We start from the raw sequence: 27,385 nt of genomic DNA, 5'->3' as shown, positions 1-27,385 counted from the left end.
GGAGAGTAGTCCCGTTCCATCTGGTTGAATGGAATGTCCCATGTTGTTTTGGATCATGAATAAGTTCTAGGTCATTTCTTGATGCCTAGTCCACAAGTACCTCACTATCACTGTCTGATGCTAAGTTTTCCCCAGTCTGGATGATGACTGTAAAGTTTCCCATATAGATGGCTGGGTGGTAAAAGGAATGCAGCACTTGCCGCTCCCAGCTAATACTGAGAGGTTTATAAATGTTGACTATGTGGAAACTACCAGTCATCATGATGTCAGAATATATGGTTTTTCCCAAATAGTGTGCTTGAAAAATGTCTGTTCTATATTGATGGCCATGTTTTGCATGTGGGTGATAGCATAAGAGGTCATAGCCTTTAATGGAGTATTGGCCTACCTCTTCTGTTACAGTGTGGGTTTCCTGCAGACAGATGATACCGTTGGTGTGTTGGGCAGCTTTGACTTTATTGAGGCTGTGCTTGGATGCTGACAAGCCCTCAACATTTAGTTGCAATATTTGGAGATCTGGTCCAACAGTGATGTTCTTTTTGTTTATTGTCTTGGCTTTCGAACTTGCTCCAGGATTTAGTTTGCTTAGTGGATTATTAACTTCCCTGAACATACCTGGATACTGAGGTGGGGAACAACACAAACACTGATCTAGTGCTCCCCTCCAGGAAGTACTGGACCCTCATATGCCCACTCGGAGCTGCTAAAAACCCATGCATTCAAAACCACCCTTCTGTCATTCCCAATCAGATCTTTAGCCATCTGCTTGCTTTTGCCAAGTCACCCCTGGAAAGAAACACCAGAATAATAGTCAGGGGTGAATCTTTTGGGTCACAGAACTACAGAAGATTCTGCAGGACCTGAAGGCAACAGGATATGACACCATCAAGCCAAAGATTATAAAACAACTTGGTCCATGTGCCCTTGCCTGGATGACTCTGTTCTACTCACTGATTATGAACTCACAACACCATCCCAAAGAAAAGGTGGAGAGCAAAGGTCATCGCTATAACTTAACCTGGAAAATACCCAAAATTTCCATCCAGTTACCACCCATTTTCCCACCTATCAGTCTTCTACAAAATCCTTAGGCGCTCATTCTCCAACACATTACACCAATGTGGACCAAGCTTGTTTCTGCAAGGAGCAAAGCACAACAGAACAGCTACTGGCCATCACCACCTTTCAGAAAAACCTGAACACGGGCTGTGTTCCTCAATCTCATGGCAGCCTATGACACAGTCTGGCACTCGGGGCTTCTTTTGAAGCTGTCACAGGCCCTAACCCCCCAGCAACAAGACTAATCCAAACACTTCTAAGCAACAGACAATTCAGAATTCACATTGGACCAGAAGCAAATACATAGAAACAAATGAAACAACTCCCAATAGGATCAGTAATGTTCCCACTCTCTTTAAACTGTACATAAATTACCTCCATAAAACTGCATCTCAAAAGTTTATACTTTGGACATCTGTCTGGCAACAATCTCAATTTTGACACATTGGACCAGGGCCTAGGTGAGTGAATATCAAATCTTAAACAGTACTGCAACACATGGTGACTCAAACCAAGCCCTCCAAAAACAGTATCCCATCTATTCTACCTGCACAATACAAAAGCTACAAAAATGCTCAACATTCATATGAACATCAGAAATATCACCAACCTACTCCAGCATACCTTGACGTGACTCTAGACAGGACAATTATGTTCTGGTAATATTTAAAGACAACAGCAGCCAAAGTCAAAACAAGCAACAATCTGACCTCCAGGCTTGCTGGTACAACAAGGGGAGCTGCCAATATCAACCTCCAGACCTCAGACCTTTGCACCGTCTATCTCAGCAGCACAATATTATCCCTCTGTCTTGTCAAGATACAGAGTAGTCACCCAGCTGTCCATCATCACTGTCCACCCCACTCACCTCCCTGCCGGTACTATCAATCCTTCACACATCCAGTGACTCACAGTAACCCACAAAATGCTCAAAAAGATATCATAATAATAATAATTGCTTACACTTATATAGCACTTTTCTGAACTCTCCACTCAAAGCACTTTACAGGTAATGGGGACTCCCCTCCACCACCTCCAATGTGCAGCCCCACCTGGGTGATGTGATGGCTGCCATAGTGCGCAAGTATGCTCACCACACACCAGCTATCAATGGGAAGGAGAGCAGAGTAATGAAGCCAATTCATAGATGGGGGTTATTAGGAGGCCATGATTCGTAAGGGCCAATGGGAAATTTGGCCAGGATGCTGGGGTTACACCCCTACTCTTCGAGAAACACCCTGGGATTTTTAATGACCACAGAGAGTCAGGACCTCGGTTTTACATCTCTTCCAAAGGATGGCGCCTGTTTACAGTATAGTGTCCCTGTCCCTATATTGGGGCATTAGGACCCACATGGACCGCACGGTGAGCCCCCCCTGCAGGCCCCACTAACACCTCTTCCAGCAGCAACCCTAGTTTTCCCCAGGAAAAAAAAAGTTTTCCCATTCAGGTACTGACCAGGATCACACGTGATTAATAGGTAATGTTTTCTAAATTTTAATCAGCTTTAAAATCGTCTACATAACTTTGTTATGCCCTACAATAAAAAATGGAAGATTGTTGTTAATGCCATTTGTGTACTAATGTGTTGCAAGATCTTATTTTGATCTGTTTCTCTGCTCCCAAATGTAATCATACTGTACATTTTGTTGACTAAATTAATGACCATAATGCATTTATGTATATCTACCCATTGGGTAGTTAATTGGCATTTAATAATCAAGAAAGATATAAGACTCAAGATAAAATGTATGATGATACAACATTCATGCCTAGGTGATTGAATGACACTATGTGTTTTTGTGTTGTTAACAGGTCAAGTATTTATTCATAAATAAATAATTTATTATTATTTTCCCGAAAACATTTTCGTGTCCATTGATACTGCAATTTCAGTTGTGAGGAGTTTAAAAAACATATTAGTATGAGTGCATCACTGTCTATTCTGACTGAGAAGACTGTTTTGTGAGATTTGGAGGGTTTTAGAGATGTTTTGCAACACATAGTTATAATACAAAAGCCTCATACCTTATGACCTGCAATTTGGTGTAATTTGTTTTTTGTTTGAGAGTGGACTTTCCCTGTGAGAACAAGAATAACAAGGTAGATAATATCTGACAAAACAATTCTCACCTGCTGTTGTATAGACATTTTTCGGTACAACCCTTGGAGTGTTTTATTGATTTGTGCTTGTCCTACTGATACGTGCAAAGGATTTTACAAATGTTTCTCCACATTTGATCAATTACAGTATGTAACATGACTGCTAATAAAATTGTAAATATTAAAGTTTGTTTTTTTAGATTATGAACATTAATTGTAAAAATGTTTTATCATAATGATATATACAGTATCATTCTAAAAGCACTTCACATATACGTTGCCCCACTTCATTCATCACTGAAGGCAGTATCCAGCTGGATGACATGTGGCAGACTTTATGCATCAGCAGCCTCACTATGCAACAGCTCTAGTGGAGAATTGAGAAATAACTTTGATTGAATTGCGGAAGAACTTTTTCTAGGTCAGATTGCACAAACTCAGAGTGGAATTTTGCCAGCACACAACCATGCTTCACAATTTGCCAGGCATACAAAGATGAGCAGACAAAAGTAAATGTTTACCAAAATGAAAGAAAGGTTAAAGTGTCAGAAAAAGAAAACAACTGCAGATGCTCCAAAGAACACCTTATCTATGAAGAATAGTAAAGATAATATCATCTCTTAGAGATACATTGCTGCCTCTGGGATGCTCTCTTTTTGTCTAAATTGATGCTGTGACTACTGATAAGCAGCAGAATGAATTTTGAGGTTTAGAGAAACATTGTTTCTGCTTGTGTAGAAAAAAAATGCTTCTGTACTTATTGGAGCATGCAGCATGGCAGCAACCGAACTTGTACAGTATAGCCATTGTGACTAAGGAGTTCATCAGGAGAAAATAGCAAGATGTCCTAGATCAAACAAGACATTCTCCAGACTGAAATACAGTTGAGGATGCATTTTACAGTACATGCTGAGGTACACTGAGTACCCCAAGATTAGACAAGGACTCAAAGTGGCTGGCACAACGGCTTGGCAAAGCATCTGAAACAACTGCCCAAGAAGGTTGGTTAGCTAAGTGGGTTGCAGACTTCATGCATGTATTGCCTTAAAGGGATATGCATCCAAATACAAACTTTTACACTCTGAAATGTACTTAAAGTTAATGTGTTGCAGTACACACAGTCACTTGAAATCACTGGGTTCAACACACTTTGTTGTTGTTCAAATATGATCAAAGTTGTGCATGGAAATATCCCCAAATAAAATGTGTTCTGCTGTGCATATTGTAATGAATACAAATAACATCACTGTAAAGCACAAATACAAGTTTAAATTTGCTGTCATAATACTTTTGGATGGCTTTGTACAAGGATCTTCCCCCACCCCTGATCGTACTTAATTTCTGTTTCTTCCATAAGGTGGCGGCAGTGAGCACAATAGTAAACAGAGGCACTCCTTTGAAGGCCTATGTTTTCAGGAACTACAACTTGCTCCCTGGGGTGAAATCTCACTATCTTGGAGGTTGTCAGCACAAGCTCTGGCAGGCGATCAGAGCATCTTCTGCAGCACCTGGCTATTTTCAGGAGTTTGTACTGGGAAATGACCTCCATCAGGTAAAATCCGTTACTGTATATGACTAGAGCTTTTAGGATTTTAGCCATTTTAGATTATTGGGCACCTTTTTGAATGTAGCACAGTCTACTTCTAAAATGGTTTTGCTAATCGATACCAGTTATCCAAACTATTGATTATACTTAAAACAGGAGTGGGCAGTCTTGGTACTGGTGGATTGGTGTGTTTGTATGTTTTTAGGTTTCTTTAAACACCAGCAGTTGGAGAGCTAGGAGAAGGTGTTAGATTGGTTCAATTTTCCCATCAATGATCTGATTTTTCAAGACCTAAATTAGAATTTAAATCATTCAACAAATCCCAGTCATACTATAGGATGTTACTTCCAGTTTTACATCAGGTGTATGGTTTCATTTTCTTCTGTCCTAGAAGAGTGTAAACTTCTTTTACAGTTCTTTCATTTGTGATCTGGAGCTCATTTTATTTGTCTCCATCTTTTCTACCAGGTAACCAGACTTCTTCTACTGCTTCTATGGGTGGTTATTCTAAATTTGCCTGTCTTTTGTTAAGTACTCAGCATATTGTTTAAAGGATCTTAGTAATGTGTTCTTATGAATGATTTATTGCAATCATTATCAACAAATTGGCCATAAACTACATTACATTGCAAAAACAGACATGCAATTTGTAGTTTTTTCAATTGAGCGTCATATCAAGGAAAATAACAATTTTAATACAGTTCTGCTGCTTCTTTACTTCTTTTTACATATTGAAAAAACCCTGGAATGCTTGCATCAAGCATGTACATTGTAGCTTTTCAACAGGAAGGCCTTTTTGGTCTCAGGTTATAGCTCTTTGAATATGAATAATGATTGTTTCAAAATTCTTATTCTCTGTAGCAGTCATCACTTTGGAAATACAGCTCAGTCTTTAGTATTTGGTTTAGGTTAGATGTCTTGCAAAGTGAAATGTTTTAAGGATTTGTTTTGTTCTAACCCTTGAATGTAGAGCAAGGTCATGACTGTGAAGATAATTTAAAATTGCAGTTTAATTAAAAACTTAGTGAAGACTTTCGATGAGCAGAAGATGTAGCCTGACTTAGAAGTATAGGTGTTACCAGGATGTACTCTATGTCATTGATAGGAGGATAAATGAGCTGAACGCAATGAGAAACACTTGGGTAAATCCAGCTTGTGATTCATGAACTGATGTATGTTCATCAGTCCAGCTGTGAAATCAATATAATTCATTTGGACATTTCCACAAAGGGATCGTTAAGGTCAGGTATAAAAACTCTTTGGTACAACAGTGATACTTAAGACATTTTCCTGAAATAAGAATCATTATTACATGTAGAAAAAACCTTTATTTTTTGTTCTCTGTACCATTTGAATTTTTTTGTTTATATTTCTCAATATTGGAGATGAAAATAAATCTGATCATTGTTAGGGTCAAAAGAATGACTGCAAAAGGAGCCAATAATATGATAATGCTCTAATTTAAAATCTGTGTAGTTAGCAGGGTTAGGAAGGAGACTAGCTGAATTGAAAGAGAATGTAAGATGGTAACCTGCAGAGCAGGGAATTCGCCAGATTGCTTTTTGAAGTTCACCTTTCATCAAGGGAATCATTAATCAATCCTGACTGCTTTTCATCAGTTCAGTTTTCACTTTATAAATTACATTGTATTGCTTGTTAATACTTAACTTAAACATTTAAGAATTTGTATCTAGATCCATACATTTACCAAACATTTTCTTAAATAAGGTTTGAGAAACAAAAAATACTTATTTTTTTAAATATAACATATTTATCATAAATATTAAGTAACCCATGCAAACCCAGCTATTGTGCTATTGAACTTTATAAATAAAGAATGAATGCTTTAATTTGTGTATTTTATATATTCAGGCATCAAAAGTGATGCTTAGTAGTAAAATGAATGTTTGAGTCATGTGTAGAAGTTTGTTGATGCTAAATTTCAATCCATTAAATTGTCTTTTTTACTAAAACAACATTAACAGTGATATTCTGGCTCTTAGTGGATTATAAGCTAATTCACTGCAGCTCTGCTCTGTGTTCAGAAGCTGTTCACTGACTTGAGTTCTTTTCAGTTAGATGCGTACAGTAAGGACAGAGAGAACGCAGCCTCAACCTTTTTTTAATACCAAGCTTGAATTCCCAGAACTTCTTTTCTTCTGCCCACACATTACTGCTGCCAGAACTGAACTTGTTTCAGATTCAATGTGCTCATGCTGGCATGTCAAATAGCACCAAGAACTTTATTCATTGCAGTTTCTTTCCAGTTTAAGCATTATTTTGTTCAAAAGGTTTTGTATGCTTGCTGCCCACTAGTGCCCTTTGCCTTTTTTAAATTAAACTTTTGAAGAGTTGTGTTATCTTCCTGAGTTATACATGCAAGTACATTATGCTAAAGATCGTCTAGAAAAGATGTATTAACACAGCTTGTGATTGTCAGACTTATCTAAGTAATTTCTCTCTGTGTTTTTAATATACAAAATGACCAAATGAATAGGAAATCTCACCCTTTTCCTTTGACTCCCTCTTCATGATAGGGTTATCATTCACGTTACAAAGCATGCATTGTTTGAATAGGGAAAGAAATAGAAAACACTGCTTTGAAATGTTGAAAATTAACAGAATTTAAAAAAATCAAATATAAGACATTGGAATTGAATTAAGAACTGAACAGAAAAAACTGTGTGTGTAAGCTTTTTGCTAAATTTTTTTTGGTTATGTCTGAAGTATTCTAAATGCGTACCAGGAAGATATCCCAGAATATTTCTTTTTATTTGTCCAGTTAAGCAGTTGGCTTTAATTGATTTTGACAGAGAATAGGAGAGGTCAAGGATAAAGAGCAGTAATGAGCAATTTATGCGGGCTGCAATCCCCCTGTTGGATACACAGCAACAAACTGCATTAAACATGTACCACCTTTAAATTATTTGGGAAGAATAATACAACCTAAGCTCTTGTTTATGGTTAATTGTAATTTAAATTTTTTAGAAGTGTAATTTAAAAGGTAAATTGCATGATTCGTTCTTTAAATTTGTATGTAATGTACTTTTTATGGTCATTTTTATAGTTCTTTATTCATGTTTTAATCTAGAAGGAAGCCTAAGATTTCATATTAATTAAATAAAAAATTGAAGAGATCAAAGGTGGTATTACTGTTCATAAAGCTAAGAAAGCAGCATTCATATGTCATGAATCCCCCCACAATATATACACACTGAAATGATTAGAATTTACATACTAATTAGATATAAAAAAAGAATTAAGCTTCATGCTGTTTTGAAATTAATCATACATTATGATGGGTTACTAAAATAGCAATCTCTTTTTCAGGATGCAATATCTAATTTATAATGCTGTGTTTGTTCAAGGACTGAACTCAGAAGGAACATAAGAAATATTATTATAGAGTCTAGCACATCCTTCTTGTTTGGTGGATAGATTAGTATTAGTAAGAAACTCATTTCTTTTGACTTTTGCAACATACAATGTAGGTGTTGCCTATTCTATCTAGAAACTGATAGAAACAGGTGTCAGTCTTGGCTTCATTTTATATTACCTGCTCTGGTCCTTTAGTCGATGTTGAGTTTAATGTTCACAGTGGCATTTGGATGTCACTTGCAGGAATCTGGCAAATCTTGCATAATTATTATTTTCTTCCATCTGTGGGGAGTAAGGACAATGAATCTAGTGTCATGTTATTATAATATAGAGGATAATAGTATAGAACTGTTTATGCTTTTATAATTATATATTAAAATGCACCTCAAAACAGATTTAAAAGTATCACAGCAAAGTACCTCAGGTTTTATTGTGCGGTTTTTTTAATTCTCTGCTTCTTGTTAAAAATGCTGGTTGCTATATAGACACTGTGAAGAGGTTGCTGGGAAAATAAGTGCATAAGGAAACTAAACTCTGTGATAGGTGAGGTGGCTAAATACCCTCAACATGCTAAAAATCGAAAAATAATTACAAAGAACAACTGTCTACACATTGTAATAATATATAATCTCTATCTTGAACTTGATTAAGTTATTAACTTATACATGTACCTCCTTCCCTCTGGAAGTTTCTCTCTGGTACTGTTTTTTTAAAGAGTGGGTCTACTGTATATTGTCTTGTTTTTAATTATCTTGATGTACATACTACTGTATATGAAATACATATTCTTTGTTGAAGATTATCTTTGGATTGTTATTGTCAGACATGAGAATATGGGAGGTTAGAAATGTGATTGTAGTCTACCCTATTTACAGTGTACTTCATGGAAAAAATATATTATTATTATTTATTTTTTTTAACATTAAAAGTGAAACTAATGCAGAGATTTTGATGTGCAAAAAGTGAATTGATTTTTACTGGAATTTGGTTCTGGTGTTCTGGTATTTGATGTCTATCATTTTACACATTCTTTACATAAACATGGCTACCACTTGAGAAATACTAATGCCCTGACCATCGCATTGTCTCTCCTCTCTGTTTTTGAAATAGGGCACAAATTTTAGATGAGTATGTTTTGTTGACTGAGGTCATGTGCAGTGCCCAGTAATGGAAAGACTTTAGAGACTCTTGTTACTGGCAGAAGTATGAAATTAAAGAGAACTGGTTACCAGCATCAAGCTAAAGATTACAATTACAGGAATACTGTGTTTTTCCTCATACAATGATAGCCAGCTGTGTCTTTTTGACAAACCAGAGAATGAACTGAGGGGCTAAAATCTTGGTTTCAGAGCACAGATTGTGTGCACTATTTCTTCACTACTGTTTGTGAGCTATATAATAGAAATGTGTTCAAGAACAAAAGTAATCCTTGTTTAAATAAATGTAATCATTAAATCAAAGTGTGCAGTAAACATGTTTGTTCTTCACCTTAGGTCTTGATATTTGTTCTTCACTTGTACTTACAGTGCCTTGCGAAAGTATTCGGCCCCCTTGAACTTTTCAACCTTTTGCCACATTTCAGGCTTCAAACATAAAGATATAAATTTTTTATTTTATGTGAAGAATCACCAACAAGTGGGACACAATTGTGAAGTGGAACGAAATCTATTGGATTTTTGAAACTTTTTTAACTAATAAAAAAATGAAAAGTGGGGCGTGTAAAATTATTCGGCCCCCTTGCGTTAATACTTTGTAGAGCCACCTTTTGCTGCGATTACAGCTGCAAGTCGCTTGGGGTATGTCTCTATCAGTTTTGCACATCGAGAGACTGAAATTCTTGCCCATTCTTCCTTGCAAAACAGCTCGAGCTCAGTGAGGTTGGATGGAGAGCGTTTGTGAACAGCAGTTTTCAGCTCTTGCCACACATTCTCGATTGGATTCAGGTCTGGACTTTGACTTGGCCATTCAAACACCTGGATACGTTTATTTGTGAACCATTCCTTTGTAGATTTTGCTGTATGTTTGGGATCATTGTCTTGTTGGAAGATAAATCTCCGTCCCAGTTTCAGGTCTTTTGCAGACTCCAACAGGTTTTCATCCAGAATGGTCCTGTATTTGGCTGCATCCATCTTCCCCTCAATTTTAACCATCTTCCCTGTCCCTGCTGAAGAAAAGCAGGCCCAAACCATGATGCTGCCACCACCATGTTTGACAGTGCGGATGGTGTGTTGAGGGTGATGAGCTGTGTTGCTTTTACGCCAAACATATCGTTTTGCATTGTGGCCAAAAAGTTCCATTTTGGTTTCATCTGACCAGAGCACCTTCTTCCACATGTTTGGGGTGTCTCCCAGGTGGCTTGTGGCAAACTTTAGACGAGACTTTTTATGGATATCTTTGAGAAATGGCTTTCTTCTTGCCACTCTTCCATAAAGGCCAGATTTGTGCAGTGTAAGACTGATTGTTGTCCTATGGACAGACTCTCCCACCTCAGCTGTAGTTCTCTGCAGTTCATCCAGAGTGATCATGGGCCTCTTGGCTGCATCTCTGATCAGTCTTCTCCTTGTCTGAGCTGAAAGTTTAGAGGGACGGCCAGGTCTTGGTAGATTTGCAGTGGTCTGATACTCCTTCCATTTCAAGATGATCGCTTGCACAGTGCTCCTTGGGATGTTTGAAGCTTGGGAAATCTTTTTGTATCCAAATCCGGCTTTAAACTTCTCCACAACAGTATTACGGACCTGCCTGGTATGTTCCTTGGTCTTCATGATGCTCTCTGCGCTTTCAACAGAACCTTGAGACTATCACAGAGCAGGTGCATTTATACAGAGACTTGATTACACACAGGTGGATTCTATTTATCACCATCAGTCATTTAGGACAACATTGGATCATTCAGAGATCCTCGCTGAACTTCTGGAGTGAGTTTGCTGCACTGAAAGTAAAGGGGCCGAATAATTTTGCACGCCCCACTTTTCATTTTTTTATTCGTTAAAAAAGTTTCAAAAATCCAATAGATTTCGTTCCACTTCACAATTGTGTCCCACTTGTTGGTGATTCTTCACATAAAATAAAAAATTTATATCTTTATGTTTGAAGCCTGAAATGTGGCAAAAGGTTGAAAAGTTCAAGGGGGCCGAATACTTTCGCAAGGCACTGTACGCCCTAAAGTTTATACTAACTATTCTGGTTGAAATAGAATGGATTTAGGATACAAAAATGTAATCAGTAAAAATATAAATAGGACTGTTCTGTTGAACTGGTATCACAATGTTTTTAGTAATGAGATGAAGAATTCTGCACACTATTTGATATACTATCCAATTTAAATATGAAAAATGCTTTTTAGGAGGTGAAGGAGCTGTTCCGGCTTTGTCTAAAAATCAGATCTTCTTTAAGATAGTAACCCCTTAGAATTACAATTGCAGTCCTCTATCTTCTGGCACAATGCAGAGTGGGAGGAGCTGTGGCGAGCAGCGGTAAAAACGCCCCGGGTGAGGGGAAGGGAGCACCAGGAGCTCAACAAAACGAAAGTGTACCGCTGTGCCTCGTAATCTCCAGGCTAGGCTTACCCTATTTAACGGGGTCCAGCGTGAGAGAAAGATCAACCGCTAGCACAGTGGTGTGCTACTGTGTAGGGAGAGGGGAATAGCGGGTTCTCTTGTCCTATTAATATCACAGAAACCAGGAGAGGCTCTGGTTCAGGGAGGGAGCCACTTGGATCTGATACAGAAATGATCTGTGTTCCACTTGAAGTACCCTTAAATCAGATCTGGTCCATCAGACTGTACTTACCCTATTTAATGGGATCGATTTAATGGGTAGCGCCCTGCTCTACCAGACTGGTTTGTAAGGCAAAAACAAAACAGAAACTTAGTGCGTGAAAAAGGTGTGCCTGCCCCGGTGAAAATATGTGATGGGACAGTTAAAAAGAAAAAGAACATCTTACGCAGGTGCAGTCCCCTCCAGGACTGTCAGTGTAAAAAATTGACAGCACCAGAAGAGCATAGATGACTGAAAATAAAATTTAGCTCAGTAATTGTAAAGGTTTTTTACAGCCAAGTTTTTTTAGTTGCATACATACCTTTGTCACAAACAGTACCTGTGTGCTAAACTATAAGTCTTCTTGGGTAGATCTCTATCAAATCTCTATCAACATTGTACACTGGCTTAGTACATCATTTAGTTGCCTTGTTGTTAAGCCCATGTGTATTTGATATGTTATTTCAGTTTCATGTAAGCCCCCTTTGTGACCTGGATATTGTTGACTCATGGACATTTTCTTCCATCTCAGCCACTGAACTCTGTTACTCTTTCAAAATAACTGTTAGCCTCATGTGGCATCCCTAACAAATTCCAGGTGCTCAGTTTGAAGGAACAGCATGATCTAGGCAAAGTGTGGGTCTATTGCCTAAACTTGATAATCGACTTCTTCATACTCTAAGACATATTAAATTTTATATAAAAGTTTTGGAAATGTTTTTTATGTTCTTGTCCTGTCTGTGTCTCAATACAGCCAGCAGCCATATCACCCTGCAACTCACAACTGGTAACCCACTGAAGCTAAGCAGGTGTGAGCCTGGTCAGTACCTGAATAGGAGACCTCCTGGGGAAAAACTAAGGTTGCTGCTGGAAGAGGTGTTAGTGGGGCCAGCAGGGGGCACTCCCCCTGCGGTCCATGTGGGTCCTAATGCCCCAGTGTAGTGCTGGGGACACTATACTGTAAACAGGCGCCGTCCTTCGGATGAGATGTAAAACCAAGGTCCTGACTCTCTGTGGTCATTAAAAATCCCAGGGCGTTTCTTGAAAAGAGTAGGGGTGTAACCGCAGCATCCTGGCCAAAATTTCCCATTGGCCCTTACCAATCCTAATAATCCCCCTCTATGAATTGGCTTCATTACTCTGCTCTCCTCCCCACTGATGTGTGGTGAGCGTTATCGCTGCCGTCGCATCATCCAGGTGGGGCTGCACATTGGTGGTGGTGGAGGGGAGGGGTCCCCATTACCTGTAAAGCGCTTTGAGTGGAGTGTCCAGAAATAAGTATAAGTAATTAGTAGTAGTAGTAGTAGTAGTAGTAGTATAATTATAATACAACTTTATCCCTGAGCTGTTGTGAAAGCTTCTTGGTCTTCACAGTTGAATGGTCTGCTTTGCATTCACTAAGAAGCTTTATAGAGATAAGTTTATTCTATTTATTCTGAAATTGTGTGAACCACTAATATGTGGTACTAAACATGTAGGGAGAGGAGAATAATGGGTTCTCTTGTCTTATTAATGTCTCAGAATCCAGGAAAAGCTCTGGTCCAGGGAGACACTTGGATTTGATAGAAATTACCTATGGTCCACTTTAAGTACTCTTAAGTCAGATCTGGTGCATCCTAACAAATCATTTTGACACACCTGAATTGCGCTCTGAATAATGCAAGAAAGGCAAAAGACATTACCATACCCCCTCTGTTTTAGTAGTAATTGAATTTAATAGTAGGTGAGAGATGTTGTTAGGAAAATGAGATGTTATTCAAAAAACAACAGACTAGTCCAAACCATAAACCCGGTTCTTTGAGAGACTGCATATATTATGATTTCCAGATCACAGTGTCTACAGCACAGGGAATTTCAGGAATAAATAACTCAAATGTCCACAGATAGATCTGACGGAAGATGGTGTGTGTGGAGGCATCATTATGAGTGTTATGCTGTGTGTTGTATTGTTAAAGCCAATTGGTACTGTACTGTAGGGCAGTGAGCATTATATAGTATAAGGAGTAATTTCCACGAACAGAAGACACCTTTGGCACAAGTTGATTGCTACCTTACTCTTTAGCACTACATTGACATTCTTGGCCCAATAGTTTCTTTATCCTATCCCTGCAGTGTCAGGTTTCCAACAGGACAATGATGAACCACACAATGTTTGGATTACAGTGGCAAAATAACAATGTTGATGTCTTGCCATTGCAGTTTTCTCTTGTGGCCCAAGTCCAATACTAACATAACTGCTCCTGCACAGCAAGTGTGTCAGATCATCTCACAGTGATCAAGAGGCTGATCAGGTATACACATGAACATGAAAGTCATTACTGTATTAATGCTCAGGGAGGTCATATCCAATACTAACTTTGTAGTTTAATTTTGATGCCATGTTGTGTTATTTACTGGAAATTCTTAATTCTTTGGTCTGTATTTTGGTCATGGTTTTGTATTTTATTGTTTAGTTTTTCTGTCCAATAGTCCTTATTCCTGCAGTGTTTCTGTGCATCTTATATTAACAATACTGAATACATTTTTGCAACAAAACATTGATGCATAAACTACATTTAGTGTGTTCCCTTTTTAATTAGGTAATAACAAAACAAGTTGCTAATGCCTAAATGATAGAAGCTTTAAAGTGTTATAATAATTTGAATTAGAAGCTTTTATTAACTCTAATGGTTACGATACTATTAGCATAATAGAATCCTAGCTAAATATGTAGGAATGTGTACATGATGAGTGGATCTAAATTATTTAGGAATGACAGAGATCACAAAAGAAATGTATTTTTACACTACAGGAGCTCTATATGTTAAACACGTGAATCACCTAGGCACTAATGAGAAGAATACATAATATGGATGTATGCTGTAGGCTGCTAGGATTGAACAGTAACTTCAATTTACGCTTCTGCAAATATATGGATTACCTGCCTTGAAGATGATGATGTAATGGGAAATTTTAACATGAAATACAATTTTTTTATTTTCTTAGTATCTTTAAGATAGAAATGTGACCAGTATTCATTAAGTACCATAAGGAAAAACACAATTAGCAATTTTTGTAAATAGATCGACTCCACAAATAGAGATTTTTTTAAAGATTTAACTCTCATTTTGTAGTTTATGAAGTTATTAGAGTGGTTTCAGTTGTTAAATTGTCAATTTCAAATGTAATGAACTGAAAAATTCTAATTTTATATTTTGTAATGCTGGGTCACTAGTATGACATTTCTAGAAGTAAGTTATTTATTAGTACTTCACATGGTGTGCAATACAGCCTATGATAATCATCCATATTCCTTATAGTATAGTGCTTGATTACTTTCCTTGCCTTAGGGCAATGCAGGCACTTTCTTTAGCACATAATTTGTGAAAGAATTAGGATTTCCTTCCTGTGTTAGAAAATGAGATGAGAACTTAAACCTCATTATGACTCAAGAAGCATAGGGCCATAGGTCAGGGAAGCACATTAGTCAACATAGTTATATAATGTTGCATAAAAACCTTTGGCTTGACTGACCCTATTTACGACAATGCTAAAGACAGAGCTGGAGGGTGGGTTGTCCGCTTAAGCTAAGCAGGAATTCCTTTTCTTTAACCTGGCTGTTTTGTTTTTATTGTTATTCTGTTTTGCGCCACAATAACTTCTTATTTACCGATTCTTATAAAGCAAAATTTCCACTGAGAATTATTTTTAACTGATTCTGCTCTCATCTTTACTTTAATAGTTATAGTAAAATTATCCTTCTTTTAAATATATATTGTTAATGTGAAGGCCTAGATAAAATAAAGTATTGCCTTCATGTACTTACATTATAGTAGATTATAAAACTGACCCCTTATGGTATATCTTCTTTGCAGACGTTGAGTGTTTTGATTGAGATTAAAAGAATAGTTTAGACTGTTTCATGCATCCAGGATTCCTAGCTCAGCTAACCTCTACAGATTGTCAGCTTTTCCAGAACTTGGTCTTCCATTTCATTGTTTATTGAAAGAAAGGCAAAATGATTTACTAATGGTAGTGGCTCTTAACAGAGGCTTAAAGATTGGCTGGAAACATACTGACGCTTCTCCAAGCCTTAGAGTGCCTCTTTCTTTTGTATTGTAATTACTTGTCCTTTCAGCTTTTATTCTGCTTTTCAAAGGGTGCTCTGTCCAAGCACTGGGTAAGGAAAAGAAACTGTCTGATGAGTGCAGTTGTTGTTACTCTTAATAGGGGCAGATGTGCTCTCAGAGTAGGATTTTGCTTTTTGCATCTGTGTGTGCATAAATGCCTTTAAAAGGATTTTTTTTTCATTTGATGAAAAAATTCATTTGAGTTTTTGTATTAAAGTTTTATATGTGCAGTATATTTTAAATATAAATTCTAATTTTTATTTTTATATGAATGAAGCTTGGTAATTTAAGTAAATAAAAAGTGTTGCTTATTGTAGTTGACTCGGTTTTTGGTTGTAATAGCCTCCTATGGCATGATTATACTCTGATGCTGAATGCTTTCGGAGTAATTCCTATTTACTTAGCTTTTGTAGAACTTTATAAGCTCCCTTCAATAGTCAGAATTCCCTTAATAATGTTTCAGAATCATTGTTGTTCTTAATAATCAAACTCCTGGAAGATTCTGTTACATTAATTAACAGTAAAACGAGAACATTTGTTCTAATCTGGAAGAATCACAGCAGCTAATTTGTCTTAAAAGCATGAAGGAAAGACTAGATACTAGTCAATTAGGAACATTTAACCCAGAAGCAAAATGAGGGCTTATCAGTGTTTTAGTAGCCTTGATGCTTCAAATACTGAACATTACTTGCACCAAGACATTCAATTCTGACAAAGACATTAATATTAAAATAACAGCTTAACAGCTTGGCAAATTTGCACCACAGTTTCTGTTCTTCCATTACTTCACAGTATTCTTCTTTCTTACAGGTGCTCTTTCTGTTTCCCACATTCTGATTATCACTTATTCTGGGCCACATAGTGGAATTTAAGTCAGTGAATATATTAATAACATAATAATAAAAACCTTTTTTATATAGTGCCCTTTAAGGTGGCTTTTCAAAGCACTTTACAGAATGACAACAACAGTAAATAAAAAGATAAAAAACAAGATAAAACACAATAACAATACACAGAAGAGACTGTGGATGGTGGTACTAAATATAGTAGGAGCAGTGGGGTAAAGAATGGAACCAGGTAAGTGAAGGCTCTTCTAAAGAAGAAGGTTTTGAGTCTGGATTTGAAGGAGTTTAGAGAAGGTGGCTCTGATATACTTGGGGAGAGAGTTCCAGAGCTTGGGGGCATAGCAGGAGAAGGCCATGTCACCCATAGAATGTAGACCGACTTGGGGGACAGTTAGGAAACCAGAATTAAAGGAGCGAAGGTTGCGAGGTGGGGAGTAGGGCGATAATACTTCAGACAAGTACTGAGGTGCCAAGCCATGCAGGGCCTTATAGGTGAGCATGAGGATTTTAAGGTCCACACAGAATTTGACAGGAAGCCAGTGCAAGGAGTCCAGAATAGGAGTAATGTGAACACTTGCACTAGACCTAGACAGGATTCTGGCTGCCGAATTTTGGACATACTGCAGTTTGTTCAATGTAGATTTAGATACCCCAGCGAGTAGAGCATTACAGTAGTCAATTCGGGAAAACACAAATGTGCTTTTCAGTCACAGTTAGTGATAACACAGGGCAAAGTCTAGTGATATTTTTGAGGTGAAAAAAAAATGTTTTGACAATATGCTGCACATGTGGGTCGATTGTTAAGCCAGAATTGAATATCACCCGAGGGTTTTTCAGTTTAGACTGAAGTTCAAGTACAGAACCATCTGCAGATAGGGTTACAGAACTGGCTTTACGACGTTGATGGGGAGTGCCAATAAGCATGACGTCAGTCTTGTCACAGTTAAGATGAAGGAAATTTTGAGTCATCCAAGTTTTTATGTCAGAGATGCAATAAGATAGAATAGAGACAGCCGTAGCAGTGTCATGTTTTGTATGGATGTATATTTCAGAATCATCAGCGTAGAAATGATAGCAGGGGCCATGTGATCTTAAAAGCTGACCAAGTGGAAACATGTAAATGCTGAAGAGCAAGAGGCCCAGTATTGAGCACTGAGAAACACCAAACTTAACAAGACCAATTTCAGACCTGTACCTATTAAGAGAGGCAAAGTGACAGCAATCAGTGAGGTAAGACTTGAACCATTTGAGAGCAGTGTTAGAAACTCCAAACACAGTCTCAAGATGAGAAAGTAAGATGTCATGGTCAACAGTGTCAAAAGCAGCACTAAAATCAGGAAGGATGAGTATAGAAAGAGAACCAGAATCAGAAGCTATTAGAAGATGGTTAGTGACTTTGACCAGGGCGGGTTATATGCTGTGAAGTTGATGGAAGCCAGATTGGAGGGGTTCAAAAAGGTAATTTGCCATGACGTAGAAATGTAACTGAAATGTGACAGCACGGTCCAGAGTTTTTGCAAGAGATGGGGTGAAAATAGTTTAGATTGTCGAGAGCCATATTAGGCTTTTTTGGCACGGGGGTAATGGCAGCAGTTTTGAGTACCATTGGTACAACACCAGAGCTAGAGGATTCATTTATAATATTGAGGACAATGGGACAGAGCGAAGAGAAACAAGACAGAAATAAAGTGGTGGGAATGGGATCTAAAATAGATGTGGTGGATTTCATGTGTGTAATTAGTTTATCGAGGGATGCTGAGTCAAGAAGAGAGACGTTGGAGAGAAGGGAACCAGAAATGTTGGATAAGGAGGGAGGAGGTATTGAAATGACATGCGTAGTGGAGAGAATGTGATACCAGATGTTGTCGATCTTTGAGGTAAAGAAATCTATGAATGTTGCAAAGTTGCAATGAGGCAGGTAATGTGGTGGGGCAGTTTGGCTTTAGCAAACTGTTGATGGTGGAGAAAAGATGTCCGGGGTTGTTAATAATCATTATCTGACTATTTTTGCCTAGTTCACAATCATCTTAATCTGGAGATATGGTTTAAGGAGGAAGGGATGGGCCCATTGGTTTATATAGTGTAAATGCATATCTTCACATCTCAGACAGTAAAAATAATCTTACACACATACAGTATGTACCATGATAAGGGGTTAATTGACATCTTAGTTTGTAAGTCTGTCACCCACACAATACGCTGAAAGTAGCGTTAAAACTGCAAATTCAAATATGTCACAGCTTGAGCCCCTGAAAATGATGGATCAGAAAGAGGAACGATCTCATTGGCAAAACAGAAGTAACCAGTGAGAGTGAATAGCCACAGTTTAGATTCCAAAAGTAGATGGCATCATTCATCTAAGTACTGTGCCAGGACATCACTGATTAAAAATCCTACCCTGTATTTTCTGACTTGTTTTTTGCAGCTGTAACTAGAACTGACCTTCTTATTTATGTAGATGAGTCCTGAATAATTTATACTGCCAAACACACACACAGAGTACAGACACTCTTCAGTTACTTAGATCAGACATTTAATTTAATGAGGAAGGAAGTCTGTGTATTTCTTCATTAATTTTCTTTCAGTTTTTATTAGAACCTGCAGGTGCATCTCTTACAACAGTACCTCCGTTGGGATTTGTTCTTTAAATTGGGTAAAATGTTGTTTTTTATGTGTACTATGGAGTACACTTACTAACTAATACTAAACTAATAATATAAAAGTACTTATGTTAGTCAAAAACATTGAAAGAATGTATTTTTATGCTGTTATGCTACATTGTGTGGTTATACTGTATGGTGGTGATTTGTTATGCCTAGTATCTTGTCAACGACACAATGTGAGTTAGACCTTAAACTGAAAAAGCATACCATCAAAAGTAACCACTTAAAACAGCAAAAAGCCCCCCAAATTATCATCAGGATTTTTTGTTGTTGTTTCAAGAGCATTGACATTTGAAACAGACATAGGTAATTATCTAAATTACAATTATATTCAATAGGGTTGATCAACAGTGACTCTACTTTCATAGGCTAGTAGTGTGTGAAGCCACTGTTGAGCAAAATACAAGCTATACATCTGCGATGCATGCTTTACACCAGATTGTAGATGCTGTCTTGTTGAATTCTTTTCCATTCTTCTGCCAAAACCCAGACAAATATGTTGTTGTTCTATGACATAAAAATGTAAGAAGAGTAATAAGCAAATGGTCCATTTGGTTTTAAGTAGTTCCTTTCTTGAAGAAAGCTATGATATAGGGTTTAAGCACATAGCTGGCTTCTCAATTTTGACTTCTCAAATAGGCTTCCGTAGTTCCTTCTCGTGTCCTCTGGTTTTTATTTCACTGTTCTTTGCGAAGAAATCCACTACATTAACTATATCAATGCCTTTGAGAACAGAAATGGTCCTTATACAGATCCCTTTGGTAAACTAAGGTTGCTGCTGCTGGAAGAGGTGTTAGTGGGGCCAGCAGCAACCTTAGTTTACCAAAGGACCATTTCTGTTCTCAAAGGCATTGATATAGGGCACTCACCCTGCGGTCCATGTGGGTCCTAATGCCCCAGTATAGTGATGGGGACACTATACTGTAAACAGGCGCCGTCCTTAGGATGAGACGTAAAACCGAGGTCCTGACTCTCTGTGGTCATTAAAAATCCCAGAGTGTTTCTCGAAAAGAGTAGGGGTGTAACCCCGGCGTCCTGGCCAAATTTCCCATTGGCCCTTACCAATCATGGCCTCCTAATAATCCCCATCTATGAATTGGCTTCATTACTCTGCTCTCCTCCCCAATGATAGCTGATGTGTGGTGAGCGTTCTGGCGCACTATGGCTACCATCGCATCATCCAGGTGGATGATATTGCTTTGATCATTCACCACTTACTTGTACCCTATGCACTCATTCCCCTAAGTGCTAGCCAGCTGTAACTTGATATTCATCATTTATGGAGAATTCAGTCAAAGAGCTAATGGAAATCTAAATATACCATATAATGCGCTGTGTGTGTTAATTACTGTTATTGGTTGTTCAAAGTTCAAAGCGCTATAACAAGTTGTTTTAGACAAAACCTATCTTTTCTATATCCATGGTGACAATTTCCTAAGATGCTATTTCCATAAAGATGATTCTCTAGTTCTAATAAGTTCTGGTAATCTAAAAAGTCAAACTTATTGGCTCAGTTTTGTCAGCTTTCCTGTGGATTAATACTATATTAACAATTTTCCAATCCATGGGTACTTACCCTGTCTTGAGTGACTGTTAGGAGAGTTGTGCCAGTTGCTTCCGAGTACAACTGGTGAAATACCATCAGGCCCAGAGATTTATTTTGAGTCCATCTAGAACCTGAAGCCTATTTATGCAAATATTATTTAATAAAGAACTTCTTTCCACTGCTGGAGGCATGTTGACTTCTTCCTGAGTGAAACTCTCGTTACATCTGCCATTTCTCTTTCAACATCTAGAAATTGAAAGAGAACAAGTCAGGGCTGTGAAGATTAAAGATCTCTCCAAGCCCAAAGCCCATTATTTCTCATTTCACCTCTGACGGCCACGACCACTCTAATCTCTCCGTCTGTGTTCTCAAAGACGGTTTTCCGAACTCATACATCAGAAAGACCACCGAAACTAAAATTATTCTGCAGCTAGGATCACACATTCTCCCTTCCTTTAACGACAGATTACTGTTCTTTTAAATTTTCTCCATTCATTGGAAGTTTCATTTCACACCTCTCTGCACCCAATCTGACTTCACACCTCTTGATTGGCCTCTCTTTCTGTCCCCTGCTCCCGCCTCTCACTCCTCCTCCCTCCCAACCTTTGTTCTCCCGCTACTTTACCTTTGCCTACTGCCCTGTCTCTCTCACACCTGAAGAAGGCTCCATGGCCGAAACGTTGTGTTCTCTTTCTTCTTTTTTTCAGCATGGAATAAACCTATTACTTGTTCCTTTGCAGCCTACGCATGCTGACGCAGCTACCCACCTGAACTACTAACATCTAGAAGTGTACTATAGTTGTCAAGGATACATTCTACTCATTCTCAATGGTTCTTCTACAGTTGAAGTATTGAAAGAACTTTTTATTATTTGTTTTAGCCTCCATTGCAGTATTCCTTTCTTTCTCTCTCTTGGCTATTCAAATATTCTTTTTAACTTTGTCTTGTAATTCATTGTACACCTTTATTTAAGTGTGTCCTGTTGTTTTTTAAATTAATAAAGTATTTTGTTTTCCGCTACATTTTTCCTAGGCCTTTTTTGATGTAGGGGACACACATTATCCCCACTCAACCCTTTAATGATCAGTGGGGTTAATTTTTGGTGAGGCATCCATGAAATAACTTATCTCATCTTGCACGAAAGCGGTTGTTATATGAGCAGATGAAAATGTGCATTGTCCTGCTGGAGTTGGGTTCAGCACAAGCCAGTAGATAGGACAACGAGAAAGGTCCATTTTATCAAAGTTGTGTTATACAGTCAGGTTGCCATCAGTCACTACAGGAGAAGTTATGACACTTCTACCTAGACCATCATAGCTTGGACCTTTCCAAGTGTGAAACGCTTTCAAACAGTAGTTTATTTTTCTATATGTCTGTGTCACACTTGCTGACTTTCATCAAGGTGGTGTACACAAAACCTTTATTAATCACTTACGAGTACCTGATAACTTCATTACCTGTGCCAATCAACACTCACTAATGATGCATTTTTAGTGGTAATGCAACAAACACCCAACTGTTTTTTCATCATGTTCACCACAGTCAATCATACATAATCAAAAATGTATTTTTTAAACAAACACTTGCCTACAGATATTATTTAAGTGCTAGTGAATTCTTGGCATCACTGTCAGTCATTGTCTGGGGTGTCGTGTTTCATTTCTACAATTTATTATATAAGCAGTGTCCTTTACAGCACCTATTTATTTGTGAATAGGAAAAGGGAAAGATGTTGAATAATTTATTTTTCAACTGAACACTGTCATGTTATAAGATTCTTAAGACCAGCCATATCTGCCAGTTTCACAATATAATCATGACTGCATGGCAGAGATTCCATATGGAATCACATGCCAATTTTAACAGCAAAATATTTTCAATGAAAAGAGTGGGGTTTGTTGAAACCCATCACAGTCGTAAGACCTAGTGCCTAGACACTTGAATTAATAGCTTTTGCCTCAAGCTTACTTTCCTAATGTAGAGTCAAGGCATTCTGTTTGATCTCAGGATGAGCATCCTGACTAATATCTATTCAGTAGGCAAGCTGTCATATTTTTTTAATTTGGAAAATAATGGACATTCACCATTTCTTTCATGATTCATATGGGTGATAATAAAAGTTCAAAAATGCTGATTATGCCCCATGTGAAAGCATTTCACTGGGTTATGATTTAATGCAGCAGTATTCAGAAATAGAGTTTTATTAATAGATCATGGTATTTGCTTCCATAATCATCATGATGTGAGCAGGACGCTTTCTGAAATTTACGTCATTCTGTCTTTGCTGTGAACGTACACAACCACATTTAGATACAGCTTCTCTGCATTAGCAGAGTTTGATGTCAAAAAGCTTAAAATTGTCAAAGCCAGTTTAGCAATGATTTTCTAAATAGAAATGAAACATTACAGGTTTTACAAAAGAGTATGCTGCCATTATCAGGTAGAATTTGACTTAGGAATTCTTACACATCTGTAGTGTCTGTAGAGTAATTGACATAGAGGGAGTGGACAAAAAATGGAAACACCAGGGTAAATGAGGGACACCAAGTACAGTATGTTGATGCCACTCAGGTGTAGCTCATGTTTTTTAAGGAAATAATATCAGTGCATGTTTAGGGTCTTGTATAAATATGCTAGACAGATCTAATTTACTATATTTGTGGCTAGCATGTCTGCAGGAGACCTCAGTGTCCTGTAAGCAGCCAGTTACATCATGGTCTTCTCAGTTAAGAATTGCTGGGACATTCTGGCATGACACCAGAGACAGTTTTATCCACCATCATGAACTAGAAGTGAGCAGATTGACTTTCTCATTAAAGAATGGTGCCTCCAACAGAAAAGCTGGTAGACTGTGCTATAGCGTATTCAGGCCATACTGGCTGCAAGTGGTTGCTTAACGTTTAAGTGAATTTACATTGTTGTGACTTTTTCTGTTTACTGCCTGTACCTTAGAACATTTTAATTTATTTTGGACACAAATTTTCCACAGGATGCTGTCCTCCCGCTCAAAGGGTGGATTTTTTAAACGCTAACAAAAATTGAATGAAAAGCAGAAAGCCTGTAATAAATTAATTGGATTTCTTTTTTGGGTATGGGATTTCTGCCATGAAACAGGCAGAACTACTTACTTACCACAGTCTCCCCATCTTACATACTGTAGATACTAGTCTGGGTGTGTTTGTATGTTCACCAATTAGATAAAACCATTTAAATACATTGATAATTTTAAAATCAACTTTATATGACATCATTTATAGATATAAATGTAGGTGCAACATTGTTTATGCTACATATGCCTGTTATTTGATTTTGTTTTGTAGAAAGTTGAGCAATTCTGTGTGTACATAAGAAAGGTTACAAACAAGATTAAACCATTCAATCCATCTAGCACATTTGGTTGCTGGTAACTGCTTCAAGCCATTCCAGCCAGGATATCATCTTTGAAACCCCACTACCCCATTTGTTAAAATTGACTCCTTTTATGAATGAGGACATACCACTGATTTGATTCCTCTTGAGTTGCCATTGAGGATTTTGGATAATTGAATTAGGTCCCTTTATAGTCGCCTCTGTTCGAGACTAAAATTATACATCCCTTTTAGCTTCTCAATATAAAATATTTATTGATGTACTTGGTCACTCTTCTTTGGGCTGTTTCCAAAATAGTATTAATTTTTTGTGATTCTGTGACCAGCATAGAATAACATAACATAAATAATGTTTAACATAGAATATAATAACATAACATAATGTTTAAGAATAAAATAAATCAGCAAAATGGTAACTGTAAGCTAAGCTGAATCAGAAAGTCTCAGTGCCCTTTTAAAAATGTTTTAAAGTTTTCAAGCTTTAAAATCACTGTATGTCTGAGTCTCCGATTTGTTTGAGGAAGTGTTTTAGTAAACCAGTATAAGCTGAGCAAAGGTTACAAGGAAGGATGTAAACAAATAACATTACTTTGATACTGTGCTCTATAATTTAAACTATATATCTCTTAAGGTTTAAATTGTTTGCCTCTGACAGTGTAGTGTATGTACAGTAGTTCTGTTTTACTGTATAATGTATATGTTGTGGTTTATGTCTGTGTATTTAACTTTTTTCACAGGATGGAGGTTTGCTGATAAACAATCCTACAGCCTTGGCCATTCATGAGTGCAAATGTCTGTGGCCAAACACGCCTGTGCAGTGTGTTATATCCCTGGGAACCGGTCGTTTTGAGAGTGCAGGCAAGAACAATGCCACCTACACCAGCCTCAAAACCAAACTGACAAATGTCATCAGCAGTGCTACTGACACAGAAGGTGGGTGATGGCATATTTTCACAGTAGTGCAACAAACATGGCAGTATTGTGAGCTTTTTTATTAAAGATTCTTACTTGCATTTCCAGTGAATAAAACCTGTTATACAATGTGATTACAATTGTAAAGAATGTTTTAAAATCTTAAACGTGTGAACTAATACCAATGTTAATGGAGTTTATCAGAGTGTTTTAGTTTTTTTAGTTATCCTGTGCACACATTAAGTATGAACGTATCAGTAACAAACTATAACATTCAGCTATAATGTTTAATGTTTATTAGAATATCTGACACATCATTTGGTTTTAGCATTTGGCATTTTTCAAACTTTATTAACTGTATGATATTTTTTATATTTGTGTTTTTGCACAAACCTTTTTCATCAAAGTAATTTTATGTTCATTCATGTACTTTTCAATTTTCTTTCATTATTGCAGTATTCAGTGCTTAGCATGTAAGAAAATATTTGACTTTGTCTTGCTAACCATAGTTAATTTACACATAAATAGCTTTGGTTAGAAACCCCAAATTTGCATTGGTAGCGATGATTGTTTCAGGTGTTGCACTGAGGTGGATTAACACGTAATTGAATGTGACAAAGACCAGTATGACTATCCTACTGTATTATTCGTGCTGAAAAAGGAAGAGGGTTTCCAAATGAAGTGCTGTTCATTTTGGTTTAACATCGTCCTAAAGGTTCAACAACCTTTAACAATAGAAGCAAATATACTGTACAGCAGTGTCCTACTTTTGTAAATTGAGAGCAAATGTTCAAACAGCTATTACTTTCAAAATTCTGTGTGGTACTTCATACAGCTTAGTTACCCTCAGGTGCACCATTATTACAGCAAAAAATGTAATTTTGGGACGGTTCCTAACCATTACTATGAATAGCATTAATTATGGTGACATACAAAGTATCTGTATATAAATGTGGTAGAAGACTGGTAAACACATTAGACTAGATTCTATATTGTGTCTTGGGGAACATTATATAGTTGCACTTGGATTTTGGCACACTAAACAGATATTTTAAAGTAGCTGTACAAAACATAACATAGTGAGTGAAAGACAATCATGCTTTAACCTTGGCACTTTCTTTGATGTCATGAGAAGAGGTGCTCTTGTTAACCTTTCTATAGCACAGTTGATTTATACTTGTAGACAGCTGTTTTTTGCTTTTGTGTCTTCTATACCCGTTTGTGCTTGATTTATTGACCTATGGACACATTTGCCAGAGAAAACAAGGGTTGAGACACACTGCAGTGGCTCTAAATTGTGGTAATGAATGTAAAATTGAATCACAAGTGGACACTGTTTGTATAGAGAAACCCATTATAGCACAGACATTTTTTCATGTTTCAAATAATTTATAATTTTTATCCAGAGGTCCACACAATGCTTGATGCCCTCCTACCCCAAGATACCTATTTCCGCTTCAATCCTTTTATGAATGAGGACATACCACTGGATGAAAGTAGGAAGGAAAAACTTAACCAGTTACAAATTGATGGAGTTCACTACCTGGAGAGGAATGAGCAAAAGCTGAAGAAAGCTGCCAACATATTAATTCAGGAAAAGACCACGCTTCAGAGACTGCATGATTGGGTGAAGTTAAAAGCAGACATGTATGATGGTCTGCCATTTTTCGCCAAATTGTAGGAAGAACAAAAAATAAATTTATTGTGTGTTGTTTTCAATTCTTTACAGATCCATAACCTGAGTTATTTAATTCTAACACCAGTAGAGCACATTCTAGGCCTGACACTATTGCCAGTTTTTGGCTTAAGAGTGTTATCATGGACTGTAACAAAAACTAAAATTGTCTTTAGGCTATTTTTCATAGGTACACATGTTCTGAGCTGCCACTTTATTAAGACTTTAAGGGAACAAGTCCAGTGTTTAGTGTTGAAAGAGCCAAATGGGGGAAGGAGGGAGATGCTCAAGCCACACAGTACTGGAGGTCTGTCCTTTAGTACATCTTGAACAGAGGAATGCTGTGCTGCATAAACTTATTAATGTTTTCCTACAGGAACAGCATTTGACTACATTTGTATTTTAATTCACTAGTGTCTTTGACA

At 37.4% G+C, this 27,385-nt stretch overlaps 1 protein-coding gene across 2 annotated transcripts in view; it reads left to right on the top strand.

Moving 5' to 3' along the window:
- pnpla8 (patatin-like phospholipase domain containing 8) overlaps positions 1–27,184 on the top strand; it is a 40,537-nt gene extending 13,353 nt beyond the window's left edge. Inside the window, exons 8-10 of one of the 2 annotated variants that reach the window (XM_015338986.2) lie at positions 4,520–4,714; positions 25,111–25,306; positions 26,692–27,184. In XM_015338986.2, the coding sequence (XP_015194472.2) occupies positions 4,520–4,714; positions 25,111–25,306; positions 26,692–26,966 (666 nt within the window). In that variant the 3' untranslated portion in view covers positions 26,967–27,184. The remainder of the gene's footprint in view (positions 1–4,519; positions 4,715–25,110; positions 25,307–26,691) is intronic. The other variant, XM_015338987.2, reaches the window with a different exon arrangement.
- Positions 27,185–27,385: the final 201 nt, after the last annotated feature.

This window comes from Lepisosteus oculatus, chromosome 7, assembly GCF_040954835.1.
Source record: "Lepisosteus oculatus isolate fLepOcu1 chromosome 7, fLepOcu1.hap2, whole genome shotgun sequence".
Taxonomy (NCBI): Eukaryota; Metazoa; Chordata; class Actinopteri; order Semionotiformes; family Lepisosteidae; genus Lepisosteus; species Lepisosteus oculatus.
This window is presented reverse-complemented; position numbering and strand designations above follow the sequence as displayed.